The 18,056-nt window shown below is 40.3% G+C and overlaps 1 protein-coding gene across 27 annotated transcripts in view; it reads right to left on the bottom strand.

The window, feature by feature from the left end:
• The window catches only part of HHLA2 (HHLA2 member of B7 family), a 78,969-nt gene that overhangs the window by 14,053 nt on the left and 46,860 nt on the right, over positions 1-18,056 (bottom strand). For 21 of the 27 annotated variants that reach the window (XM_070508728.1, XM_070508735.1, XM_070508727.1 and 18 more), the window contains one exon: positions 91-180. The exons of 1 other annotated variant lie outside the window; for it this stretch is intronic. In XM_070508728.1, coding sequence (XP_070364829.1) covers positions 91-154 — 64 coding nt within the window. In that variant the 5' untranslated portion in view covers positions 155-180. Of the gene's footprint in view, positions 1-90; positions 181-11,537; positions 11,626-18,056 lie in introns of all 27 variants that reach the window. 5 more of the 27 variants (XM_070508739.1, XM_070508740.1, XM_070508725.1 and 2 more) reach the window with 1 other exon arrangement.

The raw sequence follows: 18,056 nt of genomic DNA, 5'->3' as shown, positions 1-18,056 counted from the left end.
CACAATGCTATGCCACTGTGCACTGCGTGCTCATGTTCCTCTCTATTGATACAAATAACTAATACTTGGGTATATTATAAAGAAACTTACCTGGAAATCCACTCAGAGATGGTGCAAGAATGAGGAAGAAAGACAGCACTGCCTCTGCCCTCATGTCTTGGGGAGGTCATGTTAATTATACTATCAAAGAGAAGCAAAGAGTTCATGTTATAGATTTTAAGGGCAAACAGGAATTAGAAAAGAAAGAATCAAAGTGTCTGACTGTAGAGGATTAGTTAAAAACTATAGCACATCCATATGACTAATTCTTCTGTGGCCATTAAAGATGATATTGTAAAAGATGGTTCAATGGTATGGAGAGAAGTTCTTAAAGTTATAGGAGAAAAAAATCAAATTACAATGCAACTTTTAAGTACATAATCCCATTTTAAAAACACACACATTTCAGGCTGCAGCAGATCTGAATGCTGGGCAAGCACACTCGAAGCCTGCACAGTCATCTATAGTGCCGCTGAGCCCCATAGGAGGGAATGTGTCCCACAGTGACTGTGGGAAGAGGCAGTGGAAGCCATTAGCCCACTCATGATCAATTTCCAAGCAGGGAGGGGGAGCCCACCATGCACCTGCGGCGCCAAGGAGCAGCCCTAGCTTGGTCCCTGCAAGGAAGCCCTACCCACCAAGTAGAGCAGCCCTGACTGCAAGCAGATGCCCCAGCAGATCTACACACTGGGGCAGGTACACTTCAGGCCTGCGTAGGCACCGATAGTGCCGCTGAGCCCCGAGGGAGGGAGCAAGTCCCAGGTGGCCATGGGAAGAGGCAGAAGCAGACGTTGGCCCACTTTCCCATAGGGAGGGGGAGCCCACTGTTCCCCTGTGGCACCAAGGAGTGGCCCTATCTCAGTCCAGCAAGGAAGCCCCAGCTACCAAGCACAGTCCACACAAGCGACTGGACACTCCCTAGGCCTGGGCAAGCACCCATACTATCCCCATGGCTTGCAGCAGATGGGGTGGGACCAGAAACTCTGCTCCTGCTTCCCCCAAGTGATAACAGGTGGAATCTGCAACTACCACAAATGCCCTGATAAAAGTTTAGTTTGTCAAACACCATGAGAAACTGCAGCAACAATTCAGACCAGAAGGAAAATGACAATTCTCCAGAAACCAATCCTGAAGATGCAGAAATTTACAACCTAAATGACAGAGAATTCAAAATAGCTGTCATAAAGAAACTCAGCAATTTACAAGAGAACTCAGAAAGACAAATTAATAAGCTCAGAAATAAAATGAATCTCTTCACCAAAGATATTGAAACTATAAAAAAGAAATCAAGCAGAAATCTTGGATGTGAAAAACACAATTAATGGAATAAAAAATAATCTAGAAGCCTTAAGAAATAGAACTGCTATTATGGAGAGAAGAATAAATAAGTTAGAGGATAAATATATAGACATTCTACACCTGGAGGAGGAGATAGAACTAAGATTTTTTTTTAAAAATGAAAGAATTCTTCAGGAAATATCTGACTCACTTAGGAAAAGCAACATAAGGATTGTAGGTATTCCAGAGGGGGAAGTGAAGGAGAAAGGAGCAGAGAGCCTGTTCAAAGAAATAAGCTGAGAACTTCCAAAACCTTGGGATGTTTCCAGATTTACAAATACAGGAAGCTAATAGAACGCTGAATCACATCAATGCTAAAAGACCTTCTCCAAGGCATACAATAGTACAAATGGCAAAAGTCAATGACAAAGAAAAAATACTAAGAGCAGCAAGGCAGAAGAAAGCAACCTACAAAGGAAACCCTATCAGGCTGTCGGCAGATTTCTTAGCAGAAACCCTACAGGCTAGGAGAGAGTGGAATGATATATTCAAAATACTGAAAAAAAAAAAAAACTTTCAGCCAAGAATACTCTATCCAGCAAAAGATACAATGGAGAAACAAATGCTTTCCCAGATAAACAAAAGCCAAGGGACCTCCATCACCACTAGACCTCCCCTATAAGACATAATTAAAGATGCCCTCACACTGGAAACAGAAAGGCAAAGGTCTACAAATCTCTGATCAAGGACATAAATAGACAAACATAATCAGAAAACTGCAGCTTTCTACCAGAACAGGAAGGCAAAGACTCAGTTACAACTTAAAGGAGAAGAAAGCATCAAAAGTAATGATTAAAATTTCAACTCAATCACAAACTCACAACATTAAAACAGAACAATTTGTGACAACAATTAGAATAGGAGAGGAAAGGGAAAGAAGCTGCTTAGGTTAATGGAGATAAGAGGCTATGAGAAAATGGACTATCTCATCTACAAGATCTTTCATATAATCCTCTCGGTAACCAGTAAACACAAAATCAGAGCAGAGCCACAACTTAAAGAGAGAAAACTGATAAAACCCCCTCAGAAAACCACCAAAATGAAATGGCAATCAGAAATACAAAGGAAGAGAAAAAATGAAAACAGAAACCAACCAGAAAACAAGGGATAAAAAGGCAATATTAAGCCCTCGCATATTAATAATCACTCTAGATATAAATGGATTGAATTCTCCAATCAAAAGACTCAGAGTAGCTGGATGCACTAAAAAATAAGACCCAAAAATATGCTCCCTCCAGGAAACACATCTCAGTTCTAAAGACAAACATAGGCTTAGAGTGAAGGGATGGAAGACAATACTCCAAGCTAACGGCAAAGAAAAGAAAGTAGGTGTTGCCATACTTAGATAAAGTAGACTTCAAGTTAAAAAATACAATGAGAGACAAAGAAGGCAGTATATAATGATAAAAGGGACATTCCACCAAGAGAACATAACAGTGATTAATATACATGCACCTAACACAGGGGCACCAAAGTACATAAAGCAATTATTAACAGACCTATAGAGAGAATTTAACAGCAACACAATAATAGTAGGGGACCTCAACACCCTACTTACATCAATGGACAGATCATCCAAACAAAAAGTCAACAAGGAAATAGTTGATTTAAACGAAATAATCAGATGGACTTAATAGATATAGAGAGTATTCCATCCAAAACCAGCAGAATATACATTCTTCTCAAGTGCACGTGGATCATTCTCAAAGATAGACCATATGTTGAGAAAAAGGTGAGCCTCGATAAATTTAAGAAGATTGAAATCATCTCCACCATCTTTTCCAACCACAATGCTATGAAGCTAGAAATTAACCATAAGAAAAAAACTGGGAAAGTCAGAAATATGTGGAGAATATTGAACAACATGCTATTGAACAACAATCGGATCAATGGGAAATCAAAAGGGAAATTAAAAAATACCTGGAGACAAATGAAAATGAAAATACAACATGCCAACTCTTATGGGATACAGCAAAAGTGATCGTAAGAGGGAAATTCATAGCAATAAAGACCGACCTCAGCAAGCAAGGAAAATCTCAAAATGCACCTAACAGAGCTAGAAAAAGAAGGACAAACAAAGCCCAAAGTCAGTAGAAGGAGGGAAATAATAAAAACCAGAGCAGAAATAAATGAGAGATTAAAAAAATAGTAGAAAGGATTAATGAAACTAAGAGCTGGTTCTTTGAGAAGATAAATAAAATTGACAAACCCTTAGCCAGACTCACCAAGAAAAAATGAGAGAAGGCTCAAATAAATAAAATTAGAAATGAAAGAGGAGAAATTACAACAGACACTGCAGAAATACAAAAGATTATAAGAGAACACTATGAAAAACTATACACCCACTAACTGGATAACCTAGAAGAAATGGATGAATTCTTAGACTCAAACAACCCCCAAAAACTGAATCAAGAAGAAATAGAGAATCTGAATAGACAAATCACAAGTAAAGAGATTGAAACAGTAATCAAAAACCTCCCAAGAAACAAAAGTCCAGGACTGGATGGCTTCTCTGGAGAATTCTACCAAACATTCAAAGAAGAATTAATACATATCCTTCTCAAACTATTCCAAAACATTGAAGAAAATGGAGTGCTTCCTAACTCATTCTATGAGGCCAGCATCACCCTGATCCCAAAAGCAGGTAAGGACATCACAAAGAAGGAAAATTGCAGGCCAATATCGCTGATGAACATAGATGCAAAAATCTTCAACAAAATATTGGCAAACCGAATACAGCAATACATTAAAAGGATCCTACACCACAGTCAAGTGGGATTTATTCCAGGGATGCAGGGATGGTTCTACATCCGCAAATAAAACAATGTGATACACCACATTAACAAAATGAAGAATAAAAACCACATGGTCATCTCAATAGATGCAGAAAAAGCATTTGACAAGATCTAACATCCATTTATGATAAAAAACTCCCAATAAAATGGGTACAAAAGGAAAGTACCTCAACATAATAAAGGCCATATATAACAAACCCACAGCCAACGTCATACTTAATGGTGAAAAACTGAAAACCATCAGAGAACAGGAACAAGGCAAGGGTGCCCTCTCTCACCACACTATTTGACATAGTACTGGAGGTTTTGGCCAGAGCAATTAGGCAAGAAAAAGAAATGATAGGGATCCAAATTGGAAAGGAAGAAGTGAAACTCTTGCTGTCGACAGATGACATGGTTCTTTATATATAGAAAACCCTAAAGAATCTACCAGAAGACTATTAGAAATAATCAACTACTACAGCAAAGTTGCAGGGTACAAGTCAATTTTTAAAAATCAGTTACATTTCTATACACTAACAATGAAGTAGCAGAAAGAGAAATTAAGAATACAATCCCATTTACAATTGCAACAAAAAGAATAGAATATCTAGGAATAAACTTAACCAGAGGTGAAAGACCTGTACACTGAAAACTATAAGACATTACTGAAAGAATTTCAAGAAGACATAAAGAAATGGAAAGATATTCCATGTTCATGAGTCAGAAGAATAAATATAGTTAAAATGTCCATACTACCTAACGCAATCTACAGATTCAAGGCAATCCCAATCAGAATCCCAATGATATTCTTCACAGAAGTAGAACAAAGAATCCAAAAATTTATGTGGAACAACAAAAGACCCTGAATAGCCAAAGTGATCCTGAGAAAACAGAACAAAGCTGGAGGCATCACAATCCTTCACTTCAAAACATACCTCAAAGCTGTAGTAATCAAAACAGCATGGTACTGGCACAAAAACAGACAAACAGATCAATAGAACAGATTTGAAAGTCCAGAAGCAAAACCACACATCTATGGACAGTTAATCTTCAACAAAGCAGCCAAGAACATACAATGGAGAAAGGAAAGTCTCTTCAATGAATGGTGTTGGGAAAACTGGACAGACACACGCAAAAGAATGAAAGTAGAGCATTATCTTGCACCATACACAAAAATTAACTCAAAAGGATTAAAGATTTGAATGTAAGACCTGAAACCATAAAACTCCTAGAAGTAAATATATGCAGTATCCTCTTTGGCATTGGTCTTAGCAACATCTTTTCAAATACATCTACTTGGGCAAGGGAAACAAAAGAAAAAGTTAAACAATGGTACTACATCAGACTGAAAAGCTTCTGCAAAGCAAAGGAAACCATGAACGAAACGAAAAGACAACCCACCAACTGGGAGAAAACATTTGCAAATCTTTTTATCGGACAAAGGGTTGATCTCTAAAATATATAAAGAACTCATACAACTCAACAACAACAACAAAACCAAACAACCTGATCAAAAAATGAGCAGAGGATGTGAACAGACATTTTTCCAAAGAAGATATACAGATGGTCAACAGACACATGAAAAGATGTTCAACATCGCTAATAATTAGGGAAATGCAAGTCAAAACTACAATAAGACATAACCTCACACCAGTCAGAATGGCTATACTTACCAAGACAAACAACAAGTGTTGGAGAGAATGTGGAGAAAAAGGAATGCTCATACACTGCTAGTGGGAATGCAAACCGGTGCAGCCACTATGAAAAACAGTATGGAGATTTCTCAAAAAATTAAAAATAGAAATACCATATGACCCAGCCATCCCACTACTGAGTATTTATCTAAAGAACTTGAAATCAATGATCCAAAGAGACTTATGCACCCCTATGTTCATTGCAGCATTATTCACAATAGCCAAGGTGTGGAAGCAACTGAAGTGCCCATGAACTGATGAATGGATAAAGAAGACGCGGAACATATATACACAATGGAATACTACTCAGCCATAAAAAGACAAAATCGTCCCATTTGCAACAACATAGATCATACCCTGAGGGTATGATGTTAAGTGAAATAAGCCAGACAGAGAAAGACCACCACATGATTTCACTGATATGTAGAAGATAACAAATAACATGGATAAAGAGAACAGACTAGTGACTACCAGAGGGGAAGAGGGTAGGGAGTGGGGTAAAGGGGCAAAGGGGTGCATATGTCTGGTGATGGATGAAAATGCTAGAAGGAGCACAAGGAAGTGTATTCAGAAACTGATAAACAAGAATGTACACCCAAAATTACACAGTGTTATAAACCATTATGATCTCAATAAAATTACTTAGAAAAAAAAGAATGAAAAAAAAGCACACACATTTCTGCACATAGGAGACTGATGTGATGTCACTAAATATTCACTGGGATGTTAGCTCTAAAGAGCAAGTTGCACATCTCAAGCAGCGCCTGCTATACAATAGGTACTGGAAAATGGCTGTTGAATGAATAAAGATTTGGCATGCGTTCAATAGTGGTTCTCTGGATAATAGTTTCTGTCTGTTATTTTTAAAGATTTCTACAGTGGACATGTATTGCTCTTAGAGTAAATATACCCCAAACAAATTCAATTAAATATTAAATGCCAATGATGTTAACTACGGTGTTATTTGTACTCACACATAATAAAACAATTTAAACCTGGAAACATATTCTTAAATGTCCAATAATAGTGCAAATCATAAGGCAAGCATTAAAATCATGGTCACAAAGACTGTTTCAAAAGCTAAAAAAGGTGAGAAAATCTAGATGGCAAAACGTATACACATAATTTCAAGTAAGTAAAATAAAACTGATTTTCTCTCTTGGTGGAATTATAGATTATTTTTATTCTTTAAAAAGTAGGCTTTTTTTTTTTTTTTTTTGAGGGCAATTAGCCCTGAACTAACATCTGCTGCCAATCCTCCTCTTTTTTCTGAGGGAGCCTGGCCCTGAACTAACATCCATGCCCATCTTCCTCTACTTTATATGTGGGACGCCTGCCACAGCATGGTGTGCCAAGCAGTGCCATGTCTGCACCCGGAATCTGAACCGGTGAACCCCAGGCTACTGAAGCAGAATGTACCAACTTAACTGCTGCACCATGGGGCTGGCCCCTAAAAAATAGGCTTTTTAAAGAATAGTGTGTAATTAGTTATAAAAATCTGTAAAAGAAAATTTTAAAGAAATTATTTGGTAGCTCTACTATTATAAGTTTGTGTTCTAAACTTGTTGTAGGATATGAGATTTAAGAATAATTAAAAGCACTACAAAAATAAAATTAGATTATTTTATCACACATCAAAATAAAATCTGGTAGACTAATAATTTATAATTTCACTTTTACATTTTAAATACTAGAAAAAGTAATCGAATATACAACTTCGGAAGAAGGCCTTTTTAACATGACCACACGTTTTCTATCACAGATATGTCTACATAAAAATTGGAAAAAAGAACAAAAACAAACATTGAAATACAAATAAATAAGGAAAACATTTGCAACATGACAAAGTCGTCTCTCCAATAGCTTCCATCTTTCTCAGAGCATTAACTAAAATGTTTGGCGAAGTGAAAACTTGTAAATAGTATCAGTTATGAGGATAAGACATGTATTTTCTCCTATAGATGTATTTCTATGTATAGAGTATGAAAGAAGATACGTCAATGATTATCTCCGAATAGTAAGATCATAAGTAATCGTTAAACTCATTTTCCACTATGAACATACGTAAATATGTAATAATGTTTTTTACCTTTATAGGCAAAAAATAAACTTTAATTTAAAAAAACCTTGATTTAAGTACAGGGTCTTTCCAAGCAAAAATTAACTCACATCCAGCTTATTCATGCAACCTTGGGACAACCCATGTCTACTGTCCTTCTATACGTTCACCTTGCTTGCCCCATAATGACTCAGATATTTGCTACCTTTTCTTGAAACTTACAACATCCTCCTCTCCCAAATCCCTTTTGGCTGACGCTCCTGGTTCATTAAGTAGTACAATCAATTATGAATACTCCCTTATTTCCTTACCACCAATTCAACCAACCCATTAACAGCTGTGTCCACTCTTTCAGCCTCTCCTTCTGCTCTTATCCAGAGCCAAACTCTTCACTTTTACTCTGCATCCCACATTGTCTTTTTTTGCATTTAAGAAATTTGCCCCTGAAATTATATCCCCTCTCTGCTGTATCATCAGGTTCTTTTACTTGATCAATCCCATGAGCGTAAATGCTCCGATGTCTCCCACCTTATGAACATGAGAAAAAACAATATTGTCTTCTGACACTTAATAAGCTATCAACCTATTTCTCAGTTCTACTAACTTCTTGGAATAATTGTCAGAATAATCACCCCCATTTCCCCTTTACAACCTCCCTTCAATCCACTCTGGGCTCCTATCTGCATGACCTGTCATACTGCCCTTGTCAGTGTCACCAAGAATTTCCATGTTGCCAAAAATAGTGGATACCATTTGTCTTCATCTTACTCAATCTCAAGGCAGCCTTCAACATAATTGGCCGTTACCTTGCTCATGGAGGATTCTTCTCTTGCTTTCTGGACCACCACATCCTGCTAGTTTTCCTTCCTCACTGCTGCTCCTTATTAGTCCTTTAATGGGCCTCATCCTCTGCTTGGCCTATTTATGTGCAAATATAGAATGTTCTCTTATACTTTCTCTATTCTCTTTCCCTAGGTGAGTTCCTCTATTCCAGGGCTCTGAATGCCACCTGTACACCAAGGATTCTCAAACCTACCTGAGTCAAGATGGTATATTCCACAGCCCATTTGACCTGTTCACGAGATGCCTTATAGGCATCACAGAATTAGCCTGAGCCCTTCGTTTCCACCTCATTCCCTTTACCATTGCTCCCTGCCCCACTCCAAATAAGACAAGACAACAAAAATGACCCTATTCCTCCTTCAGTCTTCATCTCAATAACTGATACCAAATCCTCCAGTTTAGACCTGAAACTTAGAAATCAGCCTTGATTCTTCCTTTCCCTCATGTTCCATATCTAATCCATTAACCGGTCTTTTTTGTTAATGGATTCGATAAAGCTCCATTATTTGTGTACTTTTCTTCAACTCTACCATTACCATCCTACTCCAAAATCACTGCCATCCCTTACCTGGATGTCTAAAACCCACATCTGGCTGGTTACCTTTGCCTCCTTACCATCTTGCCTCCTTATAATCCACTGTCAATACAGCAGCCAAGATTCATATGTTTTAAATAAAAATCATTCTGTGACATCCTCCTAATTAAATCTCCCCAGTGGCTTCCCACCATACTCAGATCCAAATTTTTAACCCTTGCCCACCAAGCTTGTGTATCCTGGCTCCGGGTCCTGCCTGCCCCTTCAGTCTCTCCCAGAATACCCCACAACATACATTCCAAAAGGCTTGTGACACAAGAGCTCCAATTCAAGGGTCAGCGTGAGCAGGAGCCGAAAATTAGACTATTCACATGAGACTATTCACATCTTTTGAATAAGACGACAAATTACAGTAACCCATTTATCATCTAAGATAAAGTACTATGAATAAAAAAACATAACCTCTTCTACACAAATGCTTGATTTAGCGCTGTTGAAATAATTTCAGCATTCAGCAAAGTGAGGCAGTTAATGAGTATTTGGCCCTATTTTTATGCCTAAGCTTTATTTTTAGACACTTATTTTCTTCCCCCAAAGCAGCAGAAATCTTCCACCTTGGATTAAACTGAAGTTACCCAAGTCGCAATCAGCACCCTTACAAAAGGGCCCAAATGTTAGCAGCATCTTGTTCTGGTACATTTTGGCTGGATTCCAGATGTGGGGGAGAAAAGCAGAGAGGCAGCCTCTGTAATGGAACATGGCAAAAGGAAATCCAGATGCTGAGACTAATCAGACGGAAGAGAAAATTGAGGCTATTCCACAAGCATAAAGTAAAGAGGACAGACAGCTACCCCTGTACCCATCTTAATAACTACAGACCAACTTGAGTGCAGCCATCAGCGCTAACTGTGACAACGATGACAAACTTCACTTGTGTCAGACCCCCAGCGTGCACGTCAGTAACACTCAAGACTGGTCCCAGCCTCATAGCTGCTGGCCTAGATATGACCAGAGCCACATGGCAAGTCAATTCTCTTTTCTGAAAAACAAGAATATTTCACATCGCTGGCATCATGCCAGTCGACGTTATGCATTCCTTCAGGAAAAGCAGCTTCCAGGGCGCTGCCTTCTCCTCTGCATTGTTTTTAAATTCAGTGCCTCTCCACGGTGCTCAAGGCACTGAGCCAGTTTGTGAAAGAAGTCATAACAAAGGGAAAACTCTGTAGCATCCTAGGGATTTCTCCTTAGCATCCACCTAGATTTTAATAGGACTGACTTTGTTTAGAGAGAAAAAGGAACAAAAGAACAATTTTAGGATTACTCTCTCTTTACTCAAAATAATCTCCCCAGATATTTTACAGTGAAAATCTGCCCCTTGAGGATTCATACATTGGGTTGAAACTTTCAGTCTCTAGGGGTACTGTCTTTGCTTCAGGCTCTGTTTTGGGGGGGAGGGGAAGTGGTTCTTGGTTGGTTGGTTTGGAAACCAGGCTAAAAGCAGATGCTGATACATCTTTGGGGAGCTGCAGATGTGCAGGGCAGCAGAGTGGAGGAGAAGGGGAAGTGAGACAAGGAAGAAAGCAAGCAGATAGTAAGTGGTGGTTGCCTTGTTCGCCATGCTTTAGAACAGAAAACAGAGCCCCTGACTCAGTCACAGGGACCATCTCCAGGCATCCTCTAGAGAACCACCACACTTCAGCACAATCCGTCAGAGGAAGAGAGCAAAACGAATTCATCTAAAGGTTTTCTCCCTTGGTCAAAGTTTTCCCCGTGGGGCTTTAACTGCTGTGCTCTTCCTGGCTGTGCACTTGGCCCCTTGGGACAGTCACTAAGTAAGCCAGATGTCATGCCTCACAGTATGGCACTGTTGACACAAATAATCCATAATCAACCCATACATCAAAATTGGGGTGAGTTTTACTATATGAGTCAGTTTGAGCATTATAGCGCAGGAGAAACTACCTTCCCCAAGGAAGGAGAACTCTGAAGAAATGGGGTGTGCAGAGTGCTTATTTACCATCTTAGAACAAAGAGCATATGTGACATATGACAAGAATGTCCCTTTTACAACAGTCTTGAGATGCCTTGCTGGAACAGCAGGTCAGTGGTCACAAGGTGAGCACAGTAGGTAGGTGCTCAGCAGGTCAATGGTCATGAGATGAGTTAAACAGATCAGTAATTAATCCTTAGTTTCTGGGAAGAAATGCTTATCCTTAAAGAAATGCTGGTATGGGGGGAGGTAACATCCCTACCTTTAGGGGCATCATGCTTGTCTTTGGGACATTGCAAATGGTTAAAGCAGATGTACAATGCATGCTCAACAGGCCACGTGAGGACTTTCTGGAAAAACAAGGTCAGGCCGAATTAGTTTTAAACCAAATGGCTTCCTCACATACTCCAAAACATGCTATTGCTTTTCATTCATTCATCAGCATTTTGAGTCTGGAAACACGGGACAGGGAAATCCACAGCCTCTCTGAGTCTCCTCAGGTCATGTTGGACTCTGTGGCTATTGCAGCTCCCACTGTGGCGGGTATGATGGAGGACGTCCTGAAGTTGGCCTACACAGGGGAGGTGGGGTCAGCTGCTGCCGTTTGGAGATGAGGCAATGGCATTGGGGCCAGGGATTTTGTCCAACCAGCTGAGAGCCCAGAAGACAGAGGAGGCCAAGAAAATCTAGGGAGGCTCATAAATTGGATCCAATAAAAGTAACTATTTCAAAAATGCCACCTGTTTCATATCTCATATTTTGCTATGTTAGCAGACCATTGATTGGCTGCCCAGGTCCCCTGAGATCACTGTTATCAGCTCAGCTTTTGTGCATACTTTGCTCAGCTACTGCCACCTGGTCACATGACTGCAACCTCCTTCAGTGCATCGCCCTTAGATGATGGAGCTGTGGTTCTGGGAGTCACACTCCTCCCCTATTCCCCGCTCAGCAGTGGCTTCAAGGCAAGAGACATTCTGTGGTCCTGAGCGCCCCTGGGAATGAGGCTGAGACTTCACCTGAAGCCACATCCTTGCTTAGCTTCTACCTCTGCCCCATCCTGCTTCCCACACTACCTTACAGTTTTCTCCTGAAAACACTTCTTCATTACCTGACCACAAATCCCCATCTCCAGTGGGGTTGGTCCCCTAGGAGCAGAGCCCAAGACAAAGCTCGTATACAGGAAACCACATTGCACAGAAGGGGCCAGGCACTCTCGAGCCTCCGAGCACCCTTTCCCAGTTCAGACTCCTGTCGGCAAGTGTTCCTTCTCACCCAAAGGGTGCATTATATAATCCTCCTTAATAGCACTCTATACACAAAAGAATAGAGCTGGACAGAGTGGGCCTTTTTTCAGCAAGAATGCTGCAAAGCCAGGACAACAGACAAAAGAAAATGCCAGGGTTAACAAGGCAGATGGAGGCATTTTGTTGAGCAGGTCAAGGTGGGAAGGAATTGAACAAGACTCCATTAAGTGAAGTGAGATGGAACATGTGCACATGTAAGGCCAAGGCCTTCTTGGAAACCATCACCCCTCCCTCTAAAGCACGCTGATAGATGCCCACAGCACCAAATGCCTCGGGAAGCCACTCTGCTGTTTCTGTCTACTTCTACTCCCACCAGTTCAGTGGGTCACCATCACTGAGTAATTCAACTAAATGTTTTGTTAATTGATTAAATGGAAGGACAAGACAAACTTGGTGTTTCTCCAACAACTAAAGTGAATAAGATGAATGTTTTAGAAAGGTTAAATTAAGGCAGTGACAAAGAAGGAGGGAAGAAAATTTTGCTATTGGATTAGGTGTGGGAAGACAATAGGGAAAGACCGAAAGCAAACTGTAAAGATCTAGAAGGAGGTGGACTTTAACAATCTGAACACAAAGTTCTCTGGCCACTTTCAAGAAACAAAAACTGGACATACAGGATGGCGCATTATTGATTTAGTTTGTGCAAGGAAGATAATAGAGAAAATCAAACAGTGGCCCCCCCTACTCAGAACAAGGCCTTGAGCTCCTCCACTCAAAATACTAGAAAATGGGTAGACATTTGTATATTTTAATTTTAAAAACATTCAAAATATATAACTTGAATACTCAACTTTTTTTTTTGACTAGACCAATTACTGGGCCTGATTTGTGTCATTGTGAGGATTTCGACTAAAGGAATGAAAGCTCTGAACTGATAGAGTGAACTCTGACCACAGATAATGTGAGACAAAGTTTCTATAACACAGCTGAGGAGCAGGAGTATGTGGGGGTCAAGGAATCTGCTAGAGTGCACTGGGAGGTTCCTTCCTAATGTTGCCTTAAGTTTATCACCTAATTCTGATATCAGAATCCCACCCTATGATGGCATGGTTGTTATATTTAAATACATCTATTGTGTGGTAAGTGATATATTCAGTAGTCCTCATTCCTCAGTGTGAGATTACCCATTCGGACTCCATCCCCATGTCATCCTTTCAAATCAGAAGTAAAGAACTCCTCCTTGGATCCACCTAACAAGGCACTGAAGTCAAGGGACCAGTAATGGAATATCAGAACCAAGGATTTGGAGTGAAGAATAGGCGCAACCTAATCTTTACAAGACTTACTCCTAGCTGCGTAGACCACGTGGAGCCTTTATTAAGTGATGCTTTATAAAGGGCTGCTCTCTGGCAAGTGCGTGTGCCTGTGGACACCTGAAGTGGTGGCTCTCAGTCCTTAGAATCTAAAGCTGTAGCCAACCCGACTAGCAGGTGCACACGAGGAGAGAGACTGCAGGCCTAGCTCTGTGTACACAGCTCAGTGGGCCATTTCCAAAGTACTGCGGTTATCAGGCTGGCTTTGTACCAATGAGTTTTCTGCACAGCTCAGTCAATTCTGCCAAATAACTTTGTTTGTAAAGCTCCATTGCTTCAGCCCTATCTTCTACTCACAATCCATTCCTGAATTAGAGTCAGAAAATGTTAAAGTTCTGAGAAACAAGAGAAAATAAAATAGCTCCAGTTTATCCTGACCTCCTAGGAAATAGGACTAGATCTTTCTTTGCGTGGTACTTTACTCCATCATCTGCCAAGCTTCCTGCCATTAAAAACATACCATTTGAGTATCTCCTATGAGTCACAAACTGTACAGGGATGAATCACAATCCCTGATCTCAAAAAACTCAGTCTGGTCTCAGAAGATGGATGGATCACATAAACAAATAAATCATAGCACAGAGACACAGGTGGCACAAGAACTCCCGCCAGGCGCTGTGGAAGGACAGAGGAAAACACTTGATCTTAGTGGAGGCAGGGTGTTAAAGAAAGCTTCTCGAAGCATCAGTTTTGAAAAAGGAGGAGACACTAGCCTGTGAGGAAGAATAGAGGGAAGTGGGGGAGGGAAGATAGCCGAGGCAGACAATATAACAAGGATGCAGCTGCAAGAGAGATCCTAAATACCACGCAGGCAGCGTGGAAGAGAAAATGCTGGAAAAGTGTGCTTGTAGGCCACACTAAGGAAATAGAGAGCTAATGATGAAGCTAATGTTGTGTTCTAGAAAGATCACACCACTGGGATTATAGCGGATGGATAAAAGGAGCCAGCCTGAGAGCATCTACTCAGTCAATGTGACAGGAAACCATTTAAAAGCAAACTTAACAGTGTGAAATGGATAAAACGTGAAAGGACACTGTGGCAGACACCGGTGTCATTCCTCTCTTTCCTTGCTAACAGAACTCCTTCTCTGCCCAGCCCCGTGCAGGGCGTGACCACCTCCAGTGACAAGGGGAACCAAGAAAGGGTCCAGCAAAGGTAAATGACATAACTATGATTGGCTCAGCGTGGACGTTGGGAAAGGAGGAGCTGGGGTGGTGACAAGTTGGGCCTGATGTGAGGGGTGGAAACCAGTCAGAACTTCCCGACTTTCTTGGGAATTGAGAGTCCAGCAATTAACCATGCTCACACGACTCCTGTATTGAACCCCAACTATAATGGCTACATGTTTGCCTTTTCCTCCTTCTAACTCTGAGCCCAACGGAAGTAGGAAAGTGTGGCCAGCCTCTGCACTGCTTTGCCTCCAAAATGAACTGCTGAAATCAAACTGAAATAAAAATTTCTTTGACACTGTTTTGGACAATGCGACATACACAGAGGTCCATTGGAAGGATTTCTGTGGAAAGTTCTGTGTCCTTATAAGAGGGATAGATGCAGGAACAAAACTTGATGGCAACCCCCTTCCTTCTACTTTCTGAGGATTAATTTGATGACTGGGGCATCAGCAGCCATTTAAAAAATGTGGAGAAACAAATATGAGGATTTAAAAGTCAACATAAAAAGTATGACAGAGCAAAAAGATAGAAAGATGGAAAGAATCTGGATTTGTACTGATATTGTTAGTCCCTGTAGCTGTCTGTTCTGGATCTTCCACCTTTAGACTTCCTGTTATTTAAGGAGTATATTTAAACTGCTGTGATTTGGGTCTTCAACTGTCTCCAAATGGTCCAAAGTGACACAAAATAAAAATAACTCTTTCACTTAATGAAGCGCTACTGGCACAGAAAGCAGGCTGCACTTTTGTCTACACACATAAATCAATGAGAAAAAATCTTTCCTCCCACCACAACAAGACACTGAAAGAAGTTATCTTTTAACAGAGCAAGGTTAGAGACACACATTTGCTTGCTAATCATAGCAAAACCACTTTTAATCTTGAAGCTAAAACAAACACTAGTTATGAACCATTGAAAGTTTATAGTAAGTTTAATGTGCCTTATGTTTTTTATAGGAAGAGGTTTCTAACAACAGAAACACGTTAACCTTAAAACTCCTGTTTCTTTTTAGTTTCAACATTAAGAGGAAAATACTGATTCTCAGCTGAAGCAGCATCTTGCAAATATGGAGTTTTCTATTAAACAACTAGAAAAGAGTTTGGCTGTTTTACTCTCCAGGGCCCCTGTTTCTCCTTATTTCTTTCCAAGAAAGAAAGAGCACATTCTTGTTTTCAGGGGGACTTTAAAAACAAGGCTATAAAGTAGTAAAGTAACTTCATAGTATACAACTAGGACTTGAATATTGGTAGAAAGATGAATTTGACAGGTCATGATATAATTATGTATACTTCAATGTCATAAGTTTAGCATCAAATTTATAAAGTAGAAACTAAAGAAGGGACAGTGTAAGCTCTAAGTTGGTCTGTAGACCTTTCAATGCACAGTACGTGAGCTTGACTCACTCAGACACATGGCTGTATCGGTCCACTCCCAGACCAAGCTGGCCAGACACAGCTGGTCGGTCAGCCTCTGCTCAGTTCTATTTGTTTCTAAGCTAGAAATTCTCCTAGGGGGTTTTCTGGGTTCAGTAAAGATGCTGTAAGATTCAGGGATGGAGATGGGGAGAGAAAGAACAACCAGTGCTGAAAGGAGGAATTTTCACAGGCAGGCATCTTTGTCCACCTCTGTTCAGGCAGTGAGATCCAGGCCTGGCGTGATTCCCTCGGGAAGGATGACTGCTTCTCCTTGCCTTGGCTTCCAGTCCTTACTCTCCAAAGATCAGCTACCACTTTTGACAAATACGCATTCTCTCTTCTACTCTCCTCTCTATCAAACCGTCTTCTGGCAATTCCTCCCTGTGTCAATTCTGTCCCCTTTCTCTTCCCTAGATCCTGTCCCCTTTTCTCTTCCACAGCCTACAAAAACACTGCACAACATTTCTCCACCCTGCTTTTCCTTCTAGTCAGGACCCTAATTCCCACTTACCTTTACCTTCCGAGTTGTATCTGGGACCACATCTATTGCCACCCCTTCTCATTACATACTGACTACTCAAAATCTGCGAACTGGACTTTTCTCCCTACCAACCCAGAAATCATTTTTGAAAGGTCTTAGTGGCAAAGTGACAAACCCAAAGACATTCTTAAACCACACGGGAGACATTCACCTACTGCAATCTTGCCACAAAATGAGGCGTTTTCTGTATTTGTATGGAGCTTAGGGAGAGGAATTGGCAGATCAGAAGAGCAGATCATGTGAGTCAATAAAGATGGATGAAAGAACCAGTATGAACAAATGAACAATATTTACTAGGCGGTCCTATCTGCTGAAAAAAAAAATCTACAGTTTCCTCTTTTCTCCTGCATTTATTACCCCATGTGGTAATATTAGCAGCTAGCATTTCAGTGCTAGTAAGCATGTAGTAATGTTATACACACCATAGATCTAAACAGAGTCATGTGAATTATTTTAATTTCCATTTTAGAGATGGAGACACTGAGGTTTAGAGAGGTTAAGTAACTCGCTCAAGGTCACAGTTGGCAAATGAAAAAGTCAAGACTTCAAACAACATCACGCTCATGACTTCAAAGCCTTCTATTAATCACTCTGCTATGAAACCTCACAAGTGACATCAGAGATTCACCCCAAGGTTATTCCCCTGAGAACCAAATATCAAGGGGCAAATGGTTCCTTTCTGTGTAGATTTAGCCTTTTTGTGAATCTTGACCTTTTCATGAGTTTTGGCCCTAGTTCTAAGAAGTTACTTTCTCTTGGCAAATGGTTGATGGTGATTGTAAAGCCATGTATGTTTTTATAACTATAAACTACTGTTAGATCTTTCTCACATCAGGAAAGAGGTTCCTGCAATGATTCCAAAGAGCCCTCTCTGCTTCCACTTGCTCAGCTCTCCAAATAAGGTGAACATGCATTGCACTGATCATTAATAGTAGCCTATTTCACTTTCAAAAGTGTCCCAGTTTGGTGATAAATTATATGGTCACCCAACTTATCTATAATTGCTGTCTTAGTCTTCTTCAAACATTGATTCCA

This window comes from Equus asinus, chromosome 5 (genome assembly GCF_041296235.1).
Source record: "Equus asinus isolate D_3611 breed Donkey chromosome 5, EquAss-T2T_v2, whole genome shotgun sequence".
Classification (NCBI taxonomy): Eukaryota; Metazoa; Chordata; class Mammalia; order Perissodactyla; family Equidae; genus Equus; species Equus asinus.
Note: the sequence above shows the minus strand (reverse complement) of the source record. Positions and strands in the feature narration are given on the sequence as shown.